At 45.4% G+C, this 13,952-nt stretch overlaps 3 protein-coding genes and 1 non-coding gene across 5 annotated transcripts; 1 reads left to right on the forward strand and 3 right to left on the reverse strand.

Annotated features, from left to right (window-relative positions):
• The first annotated feature begins 3,065 nt into the window (after positions 1–3,065).
• LOC135677023 (transcription factor MYB102-like) lies at positions 3,066–4,831 on the forward strand. The gene is made up of 3 exons (XM_065188862.1): positions 3,066–3,429; positions 3,501–3,630; positions 3,726–4,831. The coding sequence occupies exons 1-3, from the start codon at positions 3,297–3,299 to the stop codon at positions 4,516–4,518; spliced, it is 1,056 nt and encodes a 351-aa protein (XP_065044934.1). The 5' UTR covers positions 3,066–3,296; the 3' UTR covers positions 4,519–4,831.
• A 1,066-nt stretch (positions 4,832–5,897) lies between these two features.
• TRNAS-AGA (transfer RNA serine (anticodon AGA)) lies at positions 5,898–5,979 on the reverse strand. The gene has a single exon. It is a non-coding gene; the product is annotated as a tRNA-Ser (tRNA).
• A 189-nt stretch (positions 5,980–6,168) lies between these two features.
• Positions 6,169–10,000, reverse strand: LOC103989394 (G-type lectin S-receptor-like serine/threonine-protein kinase At4g27290). Of its 2 annotated transcripts, none has more exons than XM_065188865.1 (7): positions 8,159–10,000; positions 7,974–8,039; positions 7,705–7,907; positions 7,291–7,498; positions 6,974–7,211; positions 6,721–6,871; positions 6,169–6,635 (listed from the first exon to the last, which is right to left on the reverse strand). In XM_065188865.1, exons 1-7 carry the CDS (start codon positions 9,444–9,446, stop codon positions 6,330–6,332), a joined length of 2,460 nt encoding a protein of 819 aa, XP_065044937.1. In that variant the 5' UTR covers positions 9,447–10,000; the 3' UTR covers positions 6,169–6,329. The 2 variants fall into 2 exon arrangements, with proteins under 2 accessions (XP_065044937.1, XP_009406495.2); XM_009408220.3 differs by having other exon boundaries at positions 7,974–8,084; positions 8,159–9,999.
• Positions 10,001–12,778: 2,778 nt separating this feature from the next.
• On the reverse strand, positions 12,779–13,853 carry LOC103989395 (NDR1/HIN1-like protein 26). The gene has a single exon (XM_009408221.3). It carries the CDS (start codon positions 13,667–13,669, stop codon positions 13,007–13,009), a length of 663 nt encoding a protein of 220 aa, XP_009406496.2. The 5' UTR covers positions 13,670–13,853; the 3' UTR covers positions 12,779–13,006.
• Between the last annotated feature and the right edge of the window lie 99 nt (positions 13,854–13,952).

Raw genomic sequence — 13,952 nt, forward strand, 5'->3', positions numbered from 1 at the left:
TTTGTATCTCATATTTAGATACAAATATGTATATATATACAAACATGTATATATATGTATGTATGTATGTATGTATATTACATATATATGTATATATATATATTTATTTATCTAGAGTTGACTATATGATCTTTTACCATCATTTAGATTTGTGAAAAGTTATACATTAAATTGAGTTAAAAATATTTATAATTTTATTTATAATTTATATTGAGATATTTTTAGGTCTTATTCTTTTTTTTTTTTTGGTCATGCCATTAATGTAATCATTTTATTTCTACAAACTATCGCATCTGTAAATCTCTGTTCGATCTTACGAGTAAGAGAACCCAAATAAACGTCTTAGGGGAGAAGATAGCTACACCACACTGATGTGCAGGAAATGCTGTATGCAGATTTGTGAGAGAGGTGGCGTCTGATCTCAAAGCATCAAAGCCAATCACATGCTTGGAAGGGACTTTTAAGAGAGCCTCTTCCTCTCCCACGCGTTTGTTATTGTTGGCCTACTGTTCTTTGTTTTGATTCATTCACTCAATTTGGTTTGCCATCATGTTTTGCTTTAAGGTGCCAAGCTGATGGTTCACCTTCGCCTCCTACTTCTCCAGAAGCCAAGTCAGTGACAGATACGACCTTCAAGCTTGAGGACACCTAAAACTCGAGCACTTTACATAGTTTCTGTAGTCAGGCATCAGCTGGTGAGATGGTTGGCCACCGATAACTTGCAAACACTGGAATGATAAGCATCTATGGGAAGCCAAAGACGCTCAGTTAGTCAAGCAATAGCTTGTTCTGCTCACAGGTTCTAAAGACATGAAAGCTAACCGGTCCTCACAGGCTCCTTGCGACTGAATTGTCCCTTCATTAGCAAGCTAGCTAGCCGTCGTCCATTCAAAGTTTGTAGGCTATAATTTCCACACGTAAGTCGGGCATTATCTGAAGAAACGAGTCGTAGCATGTCTACCCTAAATTATTTTATGTGATCCCCTACTGTTCAAGTACATTACATTAATCCGTAGGTCTACCCTTCCGTACGATGAAGTTCAACAAGTCCGCCATCACGAAGCACAGTCAAACTTCTCTTTCATCCTTTCACTACAACAACTTTGCTCATCACACTTTGCTCACTCTCTCTACGCTTCGGATTGCAAGATCTGTCCACCCCGACAGTGCTGCTAACACCGATCTAAAGGGTTATGATATTGCAGGCATGACTACGACACCGGTAAGATCTCCGAATCATAATAAGCTTTAGATAATCTAGCAATACCACTTCTTTATTCCAATTAATAACAAAGGAAATCGCCACCTGCTTGCACAATGATCAAGGCATGAGCTTTAATTTCCTTGGTTTGCTGATCTAAGACATGGCCTGCTCCCATGGCGCGAGGCAGGGAGGCAACCACCTGGACGATTACGGTGCATTAATCTATTAGATTCTGGGGCAGTGATCTCACAGTCTTCACTGTTGTCGTGCAATTATTACGCTCGAATACTATATGTAGTAGCTATCACAGTCGTCATACAAAGTCGATCACAACCATGCATTGCCAATACACCACTGTCAAGTTTCTTATCTTTCCCTTCCTTCTGCAGTTGATTCTTTGTTTCCAGCGATCGGTTGTCAAACCTAGGCTTTGCATTTCTTAGTTAGGACTATAAAATACGACTATATGCTCGTAAATGATATTTCATTGAGGTGACACCAAAATAACCCTTCACCACCTATATGTGGTTGAGGGTGAATCACACTACCATGCACACCCACACACACACTTCCTATCCATAGTGATGAACGTAGAGGGTACGCTAGCGGCGTTGGTGACGGTGGATGCGTCCAGCAATTATGCGACAGTGGTGTTGATGTTGTTGGGAAAAGACAAGCAGCCACGTCACGAACAGTGAAAGCCTCAGAGGCGGACACGTCCTCGGGTGTCTGCCGCAGCGTCCTCCAAGCCACTATGTCAATTCAACAAGCTATCTCGAAAGACGGGAGACGACAAGTGGGTTTGATCCCAACGTATGTACGGTGCTGTGCAGGCAGCAAACCATTGGCCGAAACACAGAGGAAGTCTTACGACGACCATCGACTACGGCACTCCCTTTCTTCTTCTTCTTCACGATTTCAATGTGGTTGCAGGGTTCATGACTCTTTCTTTTTCCGTTGAAGTTGGATGCCATGCACAGATCAAAGATATCAAATATGTTTTCTGAGAAAACTTGATCATCAGGATTGGGAAATTGAGTGCGTACAGTCCAAGAGACAACGAGACAATAAAGTCTTAATCGAAATCAGCATTTGGGACTTGAAGTGGGACAAAAGATCAGTCAAAGGGCGAATCCGACATCAATGGCGGACTGTGTCGTCGTATGGCCTACTTAGATGGCAAGCCACAGCACAGGATGGCTTCCATGCGTTATGATTGAGAGGCTGATATATGAAAGGCTAAACAAATTTGGATTGCAGCCGACAAATGTGTCCATCGTGTGAGGGGATAGAGCTGGACCCTGCCTGAGACCAGACACCTGAGCAGCAACTGCCGTGATACATTCAAAGCAATCTAGACCATCCATCTGTTATCATTGACCGTCGGAATTGTTGACTTTGGCCTGGAAAGGGCCCGAAGGATGTGATTGTTGTGAATGCTTAGGTGGCAATCATCGAGAGCCCGAAGTCTCCGCTTCACAAACTTTCCTCAATATATAATTTGTAGGGGCATATGCCTCGAATTCATAGTCTCGTCTTCCATCGGCTGAATCATACGAGTGCAGACATCATCACATTTGTCATGCAGGTCGAGTCTTTACAGCAGCAGCAAGCAAGAACACCGTGAAGGTGAAAACAAGCCCGCAGTACAACCTGGGGCCAACTATCCGTCGCATCACCCAGTTACGTGTCACCACCTGGAATGAGCCAACACCAATGGGAACGGGATAAGGGTCCCCCCTCTCCCTCCGACGCTTTATGGCTGTCACCCTCCTCCCACACCGTGCCTGGTTTTTAACCCCAGAGAGAGAGAGAGAGAGAAAGAGAGAGAGAGAGAGAGAGAGGACACGTCGCCACGGAGATAAACAAAGGACGGTACCGAATCCAATTGACTTTTGGCTCTTCCCTCTCAGCCTTTCGTTGCTATTTCGTTCTATATAACCCCAAGTACGATTCATCTCCTATTCATTGTGATTAAGCTAGACATTGAACTCTGCCTCAATCCTTCATAGTTAGCCCATCCTACGCTTCCTGAAGCAAATCAATCGAGGAGACCAGCCGAAACAGCACTAGATCTCTTCTTGTCTTCGATATGGGGAGAGCGCCTTGTTGTGACAAGGATGGACTGAAGAAGGGGCCATGGACACCTGAGGAGGACCAGAAGCTCATCGACTACATCCAGAAGCACGGGCAAGGGAGCTGGAGGACTCTTCCCAAGAAAGCAGGTATGGAGTTGAGTTAGTCGTAGCGATGAGTACCTTTGTGAAACCCGCTCATGTCCTTGGTGTACGGACAGGCCTTGCAAGGTGTGGCAAGAGTTGCCGGCTTCGGTGGACGAATTACCTGCGGCCGGACATTAAAAGAGGAAGGTTCTCATTTGAGGAGGAAGAGGCGATCATTCATCTACACAGTCTTTTGGGGAACAAGTAAGTGCTATACAGCGAAGTGTCTTGGTTTTAGGTAACAAGTACAAGGAAAATTAATTTATGCTTATGTGCTTCAACTCTGCCGTGGCTTCCAGGTGGTCTGCGATCGCTGCTCGCTTGCCAGGAAGAACCGACAACGAGATCAAAAACTACTGGAATACGCACATCAGGAAGAGGCTTCTCAGGATGGGCATTGATCCTGTGACCCACACCCATCGCCTCGATCTCCTCGACCTGTCTGCTCTCCTGACCTCCTCCTTGTGCAACCCAACGTCGTCGCAGTTCGATCTATCTGGGTTATTAGGTCTTGAGCCACTGGTGAACAGCGAGCTCCTAATGATGGCCCAAAACCTCCTATCTGCTCAATGCCAAAACCCAAACATCCTCGGTCAAGGACTCCCAGAGCAACAACACCCGACTCCCCAATTCCAAGAACAGTTGGCTTCCTTCCAGACACAACAGCTACAGCATCTATCCCAAAGGCTACCTACTTGCACCCCTTCGAATGATCCATTCCCTGATGAGGCACAGCTCATGCAGCCCAATGTGGGCCAGTTGCATACATCTGCTGATTTTAATCCATGGCAGGACATCATTATGCAGGGTAACCTATCCCAGAATGATTTCGTGCCTGCAACGGGTGTTAACTACGAAAGTTTGGACCCATCCTTCACCCAATTCATCGCCGACATCTCCGATGTGTGCGGCACAAGCAGCCAGGGATATAGCCTGACTTCTGTGTTTTCGACGCCTGCATCAAGCCCGACTCCTCTGAACTCATCGTCGACGCACGTGAACAGCAGCACCGAAGATGAGAGAGAGAGCTACTGCAGCAACCGGTTGAAGTACCAAATCCCTGATCTCTTGGATGTGAGCAATTGCATGTGAAGAATAAGATACAACACAAAAGACTCACAGGGGCGACAGAGAGAGAGAGAGAGAGGGAGACAGAAGAAAGCAAAAGCAGCTGATATACGGAAAGAGACACGAAGTTCTGCACCCAGATGCTAATGCATGACGCACAAGACTTTTCTCGGTCCTTTTTTTCCATTTTCTTATTATTTCTCTTATCATGAAAAGGATTTATTTTTCTCATGCTTTTACTGTGTATTTTGACACAATGTGTGATACAGTTTCTACCTATATCTGCTGGAACTTAGTTAGGATTATATATATATATAATGATGCTGTATAAGTTTTACTTCTGTTGGTCTATTTATAAGGTAATATATGTTGCATAAGCACTAAAAATCTAGTGAGGTATTATGCTCACATCACAAATAGCTAGTTGTTGAATGCTGGAAGAGTGTTCTTCTTGTTGTCTCTGTGCTTTACTATTTGAGAAGGTTAATTACCGAAAGGAATTAATCACCTGTCTGCATTGGCACATTAACCTCATCACTTCGTCGTGTATTAACATGAAGAAACCACGGATCACATCCAACTGGCAGATTAGACTACCAAGGAAATGTAAACGATAAGAGAACGAAGCATGCGCTGCGGACGTGACTCACGTGTCCATACGTACGTACCCATCTTGCATGCCGCCGTCTTCAAGATCCGTGCGCGTGTCCCGTCTCATCATTGATGAGCTGCTAGCAATTATTAGGCTTACGTAATTTCCGTGTCCCACGCGAGAGATACAGATTTAAACGAGTGTTCGATCGAAGCCGTCCATCCTCGACGCGTGGCCCTCTACCTGTACGGCTCAGATTTCTTCCCCATGACGGTGGCCGTGGCATCGGATAAAGATTACGCCCGCGACACGTTTCGACGTTATTTATTTATTTATTTATAATTAGAAATAGTCTAAATATTGAATTGGCATCAGCAACACATGATGGGGGCGTCATAGTGAAGGAACGGAAGAAAGCCGACCATTGTTTGGGAAGTCAAGCCGTCGATAACTTTCACTTCACCGCGGTGGTTTGACCGTCGCGTAGGCTCCGTCCCCAGCCGCCGCCCAGAGCACAAAAGGAGGCCCTTCGTTTCCACCGTCGCCGTGGAAGTCCACCGACCACACACAAAAAGGTCATCCTTGTTTCCTTGGCATGTCGCTGTTGGCAATGCTGGCTGGGGTGGGGAGCAAAGGACACGTTAGTCATGCTTTCCAACGGGGCGACAGCGCCAACCCTTTGAGCTTACCCAGATGGATTTCACATCATGAGTTAAATAGATATAATTGTTAGACTCTTAGATTTCTATTTCCATTATCGCAGATGTGATTATTGCGACGCGGAAAAATAATAAAAAGACATAAAATGTTTCGTGGACGGCAGGATTCGAACCTGCGCGGGCAGAGCCCACATGATTTCTAGTCATGCCCGATAACCACTCCGGCACGTCCACTTCATATGATGTTAATTTCAATGTCTTCCTTTAAATCGAGAATACTGTAAGGTTCTTGATTTTGATTAATATCATTTTAGTAATAAATATTAGAAAGAGTAATTTGATTGATATGATCGACGGTTTAATCTTATATGCATCGTAACATAAATTTGGAAAAGAATCAAGATCCTAAATTTGATATGATAGAATAATTTCGACCGTACTTTGAGTTAAAGCTAACAATACATCCCCGGTGTAGCACAAAATTACTGCAACTGAATCAAGTTCTCATTTACCACTTATTGGAAACATTGCACAACAGAGAAAGCTTCTGAATCCATTATAGATGGATGCAGTTTCGAGTACCTCTATCGACCTGTTAGGGCTGTGACAGTAGCATCGTTTTCTGGAGAAGTCCCTTCCAGGGATGAAGACAAGCGTTTCTTGGATACAGCGACGAGGAAAAATGCAGGAGGCCTGGGAGCTGGTAGAGACGCAGCGCCGCTCGTCAGCATCGACACCACAGCTGACATGGTTGGTCGATCTGCTGCGTTCTCTTGAGCACACAGAAGCGCGATGTTGATGCACCTCGAGATCTCTTCTCCGGACTCTGGAATGTCCAGTGAACTGTCCAGCAAATCCAAGCTCTTGCCTTCTCTCCACAGCTCCCAACTCTGTAGAGTTGCAGAGTCGAGTAGCAACAGCAGGTCAGGAAGAACAGTAAGATTCATGAGCCAAAGTTCATAGAAGACAACTCACGTATCGAAGCAGATTCGAAGAGCTCTCGGAATCGAAAAAGCGAGCGGTCCTCCTCCCACTGACGATCTCCAGTACTATTACTCCGAAACTAAAGACATCGAATTTTGTGGAGAAGATGCCATTCATTGCGTACTCGGGAGGCATATAACCACTGAATTCAAATAGTTATGTTCCGATCAAAGAAGTTTTTGCTGGCTTTCAGAGAGAGAGAGAGAGAGAGAAGAAGAAAGAGGAGATTGATAGGTTCACTTACTAAGTACCAACCACTCTTTTGGTGTTTGCTTGGTCTTCATTCTGCTCAAAGATTCTGGCCAGCCCGAAATCGGATATCTTGGGGTTCATTTCACTATCCAATAGTATGTTGCTGGTCTTTAGATCCCTGTGAATGACTCTGAATCTGGAGAACTTGTGAAGATACAGAAGACCTTGAGCAATGCCTTCAATTATCACAACACGCTTTGCCCAGCTTAGTTCCGATCGTCTTATTCGATCTGTTCATACAATGTTATGAGTACGAGCATTTAAATGCACGACACCAGAGAGTGCCACTAAATGAGATTCCTGACTAACCAAATATGTAGTAATCCAAGCTTTTGTTGGGCATATACTCATATATCAATATGTTCTCTTCCTTCTCGATGCAGTAACCAAGAAGGCGAACAACATTCTTGTGTTGAAGATTAGCAATAAGGGTTATCTCATTCTGGAACTCCTCAATTCCCTGTCCTGAGGTTCTTGCCAGCCTCTTCACTGCTACCTGCTGCCCCTCCAGCAGACCCTGTTGCATCCATGACCCATTTCACTACTTATGAAATTTTCTTTGCTAAGATCTCTAGATTTTTATACAGTAAAATCTATGTCTAGAAGCTAATAAGAACAAAGGAAACCACAGCATTGCTGAAAGCTATTAGATGTTAGAAGCTACGGTGAACAGAGTGTTCAGTCTCAGGCTTTTAAGGGAAAAAAATAAGCAGCAACTGTTACCCTATAAACTCGCCCAAATCCACCCTCTCCTAGCTTGTTTGACTCAGAGAAGCGATCTGTAGCTGCCGATACGGATTTGAAGCTGAACGAAGAAGAATCAGAGCCTTTACTGTTTTCTCCAGGCTTGATCGTATCAGAAGACAAAACGGAGGATGCCGAAGGAGGAGATCTGCTAGATAGCAATTGACTCGTTTCCTTCTCACCTGTTGAGCAGAGCACAAAACACATCGGACTTGTTACGTCTTGTATTCTGAATAGATAACAGTTACCTTTGTCCTTTCTTCTCCTCCTGTAGTAACACATCGAGATACCAAATAGAAGAACTGTGCCTGCAGCTGCCAGAGGGATCGATATGATCAAAGGCTTACTGCTTTTACTTTCTGCAGTCAATTATCCATATCTGAGTAACTACGGTGACTTAAAACGAAGAGTATCTCTGAGAATTTGTTCTTACCTGAATCCTGTGAAAGATCTGAAGCTGCAAGACGGACATAGAGATCCTGAGTGCCATCCTGGAGGCCCAGCAGTCCCCCAGACCAAAACAGGCATCCAGTTCCATTCGCATAGGCTGCAGCATAAGCAGTGCAAGAACAGTCCCTGCCGCAGCTGGATTCGCAGTCCTCCAGGCTCACACTGGAATTCCCTTCTCTTGAGGAGAAGATGGGGAGCTTCACATTCGTCGACCTGAAGAATCCATCCCTCTCGCACTCCGTCGTCGGCGTCCGCCTCATGCACCCCTCCGACCAGTCGTTGGATCTCCATCGCTGATAAGAAGCGGGAACGAAACCATACATGCACCGGCAAGTAGTGGAGTTATCGTGGCTGCCGCTGCAGATCCCATTGGCTCCACAAGTTGCACGGACTTCACAAGGAAGCTCCTTCGGCTGCACCCATAACACAACCCATTCCTCTTCGCTCTCCAACCATATGAACTGCTTGAACTGGCCTGAAACCTCCATCACTCCCCTCGTGATCAAAGAGCTGTCTCCAAAAGTGTAGTAGTAGTAGCCATCGATCCAGTGAGGAGTGTAGGTGATGTTGTACTGGCCTGATGTCATCCGATTAACTAGTCCGAAACTTGTCCCGTTCCACAGGCCGCTCTGCCATTGCACCTCCCCCTTGTACCACATGAAGAACTGCTTTGTACCGTTCGGGTCGATCCCGGCGGAGAAGTCGCCAGGCCCGGGATCATCGGAGCTCCTCCAAGACGTGAGCAGCCGGTTTCTCTTGCCGTCCAACCCCAGCTTCATTCCAGGAAGAAAAGTATCGGTTGGATGATCGAAGCTCTGCCACAGGGGTTGCGCATCTTGGCTAGAGTTCCACTGCTTCAAAACGAGGTTACCCGAATCTAACAGCGTAGCACTCGTGAGATTTGTGCTGCCTGTGTTAGATGCTATCATGATAGACGTGCCAATCTTGTCCAAGATCATCAGAGTTCCCTGTGCGTCGATTGTTAGGAACCCAGATATATTCGGAATGGGCCTCTCTCTGTTTCCGACCCATATGATGGTCCGAGGTGAGAGCTTTTGGTACCAAATCCCCAGATACCGATTGTTCGAGTTGGGAGGGCTGAAGAATCCCAGCTCGAACGTCTGGGCGGCGGAGATCAGCGTCTGGCCGTCACGGATGGATTGACCTGCTGAAAGAGTGTCTGCTGCGTGCGACGACCGAAGGGTGATGGTGGACAGGATCATGAACGTGAGGAAAACAGAGCAGCGATGCCTGCCTTTCTCCTCTTCCATGGTTGGACTAGTGATGATCTCTCGAGGACGAAGCGGTGGATTGGAAGTGACTAAATTGGTGCTAAGCTGCCATGTCCAGAGACGCGGCGATTTCTGTAGCAGTCGGATTCAAATACAACCATGGACTGAAGCAATGCAGTGTCATCATGTTGAATGCATTCTTGTGTTAATTTAGTTGCAGGGAAGGTGAACTGCAGCTGGAGCCGCCAGGTTCGACCGTCTTTAGATCAACCATTCAGTCCCTATCAAGGACTGCATCTCGAATGAATGGACCTTGGTTGTGTTACATCAGCTCTGATGTGAAGCCATTCCCATATCTTTAGATCAACCATTCGAACCATGTCTTCTTCTTCTTCTTACCAAAAGAAAAGAAAATGAGAGAGAGAGAGAGAGAAAAGGGTTATCGGTGTTTGATATCCTTCAAGAAATTTCTACAAGAACAGTGCCAATTGAGACGAACACGATCAGGTCCATTCTCTCAAGATTTGATCAAAGTAGGAGTTATATTAAAACACTAATCGTCAATCACTTCTAACTTCAAAATACATTCACTGTGGATTACAAGCTGACCTCTTCCTCTTCCTAATGCCCCCACTTGCCGGAGACTTTGCGCTGCAACTGGTCTGACTCCTGCAGCAGCTTGAAGAAACTTGAAGGCATCATCAAGTTGCTACCCATCAATCTAAAGCGACGGGATGTGGCTGCAGCTGCCCAAAGTAATTGATCTTTTCAACATGTGTTCACAGATAGCAACAATCACCAATCACACAACTAATATAACCAGCTAAAATCTCCCAATAACTTTGTGCTTCAACTCAGTCACCATTATAATTAGTCACCGGTTAGTGGTTGAAGCCTGAGATTGTTTTATGCAACTCTTCTTTTCGCTTTCTGAAGGTGATTGATAGTATTATCTATTTCAACTCTTTGCTTTGATCATGATGATGATGATGTAGTAGTTTTGTAGCTCGATTAATTTTGACCAAACCACTGATGCACACTTCTGACCAATCCAAGAAGAGGTAAGGTGGTCAAGGAAACAGAATTAAAAGTTCATTGTTGAGCCATCGAAGAACTCGTCATGTGTGACTCGGAGTGAAAACAACGTAGAATAAATCAACGATATGCATGAGAACCAAGAATTAGAAACAGGGGTCAGTACAGATGAGATATGGGTGACCTGAATCCGGCCCTCCTGCTCGTCATCACCATTAAACAAGTCAGAAACTCATTTTCCATCGTAGCTCATCGCATGGCTATCAGAAAAACGAGGCTCGGACAGTATGACAATCACTCAGGCTCAAGAGAATATTCTCCTCTGCCAGGTTCAGTGAAGAATCTGAAACCCAAGATCTGGCTCTTAGGAAGAGGCCAAGAGATGCTCACCTCAGAAACAGTGCTGCAATCCAGGCTCTCTCCTTGTTAACGAAACTGCCTGCCGCTCAGGTTCCATCACTACTGCAACTTTTTGCTCTGTGTTTTTCGACCCCAACATGCATGCAACAAAGCGTGAAAAGTCTTTTGAGCAAGCAAACAAGTATGAAGTAGAATCTTGGTGTGATTTCTTTTCTGGATCTTCTGTGAGGAAGTTTATAAAATGTCTCCACTTTGCAGCCATCCAAACAATTGCATTTGTAATCCCTTCCCTACACCATTGGTTTTCGGACTTTAATAGCATGCTATCTTGTACAGGAAGTAGTTGCTGCAATTGCATCTGACAAAAATGTCGGGGAAGCTGTGATGAACAATAAGCAGTTCAAAGAGTTTTGTGATACTCACCTGAAGAGTAAAGCATATGTCTACTTGAATCTGATGTTTTCCATGCTGTCGAATTGACTGACTGATTAAGGAATCCTCACCCACTCCGGCAGCAAAAAACCCTGGAGTCGATGATTTGGAAGTGCCTGTGGTGATGACCTTGGAGACATCTTCAGAAAACTCACGCACTGGGTTGCTGGACCTCTTGCAAGACACCAAAACGAAGCTGTCTGAGATGATGAACAGTCTGTTTCATCTCGTCAAGAATTTTCTGGGGACCTCAACCGAGAGTTGCAGATCGGCAATCACCAAGACGACCACTGCTATCTACAACGATGACCATGCAATTCAAGCTTCCTTGGTAGCATTGGCTGTGGCCACCATCTTTGTGGTTTTGTTCAAGAGGTTACAGCCCTAATGAAACTTTGATCCATCTTTTGGACATTGTTGGAGGGTTCTTCAATATTCCACCTTCACCACCATTAGTTGTTTGAAGAATTTTATGTTATTTCGAGGATCATTATGTCATTTCTGATATGATGTTGCCTAATTTTCATGTTATTTATGAAAGATTTGATCTGTTCTCTAATGGCAGCATCACATTTTTTGCTGCTAAAACAGCAAGCAGAAGACAGCCAATGCCTTGACATCTCTACTACTAGCCTTTCAGGATAAATGGACATGGAAATTTGATGTGAAAGGGCAATCGTCCACTAGATTAGCATACAGATATTTGAGGGATCAACATGCATTTGCATCTCTACAACATGATTATTGGAATGAACTTTACATTACTCATGATGTTATTTTCTATAAAGTAATAAGGGTAAATTCTTTAAAAAAACACATTTTATTTTTTTTCTCGATTAATATCTTTTTTTATTTATTATCATATATTATCCTTTATTTTCTAAAAGAAAAAATTACTTTGGGCTTCATCCATCACCTTCGCCCCTCATTCTACGTGCCCCTGTGTGTCACTTGCATCACCACATATTAGCTCTCGTGTTATTGACCTCACCAGCGATCCTTCATGTTGTGCCAGAGCTCAATCAACTTCGTCACCTTTATCATCATTTGATTAATGAAGCGGAGCACTTTGAGGGTTCGCTACGTGTTGGACCATGTTCGATCTAGTCATGCATGAATTCGTCGAGCATCGCATGATGACATGGTAATGGTGGGAATCAAGAGCAAACCCGAGTCTAAGGCTAAAACCGACCCCTCTACAACCAACATCCATCAAGATGTAAGATTCGTGAAGGAGCACATAGGCGAGGACGAGGCCAAAGCAAGACGAAAGTGACGACCAATGATGGAAGTTAAGATAATATTATCTTTTAGAAAATAAAAAACGCTCTACGAAAATAAATGAAAAAATGAGCGCTAATAAAAAAAAAATTAAAACATGAGATTTTTTTTTAAAAGAATCCCTAGCAATTACATATAGTACGGATGGAATTAAATCCGATGAATACGAAGAAAATAACCTCAGGGATGGATGAAGTAGCAAATGTCTTGCGAGAGCTGGTTCAAATTTAACACACATTGAGCAGCAAATCGGAGAAGGGGTGTTGGATTTCTTGTTCGTATCTAATACTGACACTTGTTCACTCTTGCATTTGATGGACGGGGAATCCACTGCTACATAAATGTGAAATATTAAATTGATGTTGTTCTTTGTAATGCCAATTCTGGATGCGATGTCCCACGTCTCAAGGAATCAATTGACAGCATCGCAGAACGAGAGAGCTCATACAAACCAGAAATGAAGCATGGAAAGAAGAAACGATAGCGAGGTTTCAAATGAAGTAGATGGGGCACCTCTTGTTCTTGGACTCCGGCAGAGCACCGCCGTCGGAGCCCACGACCACGTCGCACTCCACATGCAAATGGTGTCGGTGGGTGTCCCACGTCTTCACCTTGAACCGGATCGTCGAGCCGAGCTCGAACCGTAGCGCGATCCGCCCCCTCGCCACGTCCCCCGCCAATTGAGCCGCCAAGGTGCCCCCGGCGGCGATTCGCGCCCCCGCCATCTGCCCCGTGATCGCCGTCGTGTTCTTCGGCGGTTGGTAGAACGGAAACATCACCTGTCCGGACCCCACCAGCCGATCCCTGTAGTAGACCGAGCCGACCATGGCGTCGTAGTAGATGCCGATCTTCTGGTTCGGGTTCCGGTCCGTGATGTTGAATGAAATGACCGAGTCGGACAGACCGGCCGGGTCGGCGAGGCCGGGGGCGGCGAACTCGGCGATGTGCAGATGGGGTCGGTGAGGACGGAGGTTGAGCCAGAGGACGAAGACGACGATGCCGACGATGAGGAGGAGGGTGAGGAGAAGGGAGCAGACGCACTTGGTGAACCGGGTCGTCAGGCTTTCTCGAATCCGGCTGGCGGTGAGCCGGGGTCGGTGGTGGGGATTGGACCGGCTTTGGGTGGGGAGGCAGGGCGAGTGAAACATGGGCATGGTCGCCGGAAAGCTGTTGGATGTGTATGTTTTTGAGCTGAGCTACGGATGGATGCCTTACAGGGAGCAGCACGACGAGGGTAGCCGAGTTAACAAGCACAGGGATTGATGGAGAGAGAGAGCAAAAAGCTTATGACTCGATGGTTGTCATCTCCTTCCACTTTTTGGGTTGCTGAAGGAAGCAAGGAAGGAATGCATGGAATCTCTGCCAAGCTTCACGGGTTAGTCTACCTTGCAACCCAAGTGGCTCATAAAAGAAGGCTTATATGATGGTGAATGCAGT

The sequence above is a fragment of the Musa acuminata genome, chromosome BXJ1-6, assembly GCF_036884655.1.
Source record: "Musa acuminata AAA Group cultivar baxijiao chromosome BXJ1-6, Cavendish_Baxijiao_AAA, whole genome shotgun sequence".
Lineage (NCBI taxonomy): Eukaryota > Viridiplantae > Streptophyta > Magnoliopsida > Zingiberales > Musaceae > Musa > Musa acuminata.

Excerpts from the sequence above, each read along its gene's own strand:
- LOC135677023 (XM_065188862.1), top strand. The coding sequence starts at position 3,297 with ATGGGGAGAGCGCCTTGTTGTGACAAGGATGGACTGAAGAAGGGGCCA. Across the intron at positions 3,430-3,500 it reads GACTCTTCCCAAGAAAGCAG|GCCTTGCAAGGTGTGGCAAG; the intron begins GTATGGAGTTGA and ends GTGTACGGACAG. Across the intron at positions 3,631-3,725 it reads CACAGTCTTTTGGGGAACAA|GTGGTCTGCGATCGCTGCTC; the intron begins GTAAGTGCTATA and ends CGTGGCTTCCAG.
- LOC103989394 (XM_009408220.3), bottom strand. The coding sequence starts at position 9,446 with ATGGAAGAGGAGAAAGGCAGGCATCGCTGCTCTGTTTTCCTCACGTTC. Across the intron at positions 7,499-7,704 it reads GATTTGGGCGAGTTTATAGG|GGTCTGCTGGAGGGGCAGCA; the intron begins GTAACAGTTGCT and ends TGGATGCAACAG. Across the intron at positions 6,872-6,973 it reads AAAAGAGTGGTTGGTACTTA|TGGTTATATGCCTCCCGAGT; the intron begins GTAAGTGAACCT and ends ATTTGAATTCAG.
- LOC103989395 (XM_009408221.3), bottom strand. The coding sequence starts at position 13,669 with ATGCCCATGTTTCACTCGCCCTGCCTCCCCACCCAAAGCCGGTCCAAT.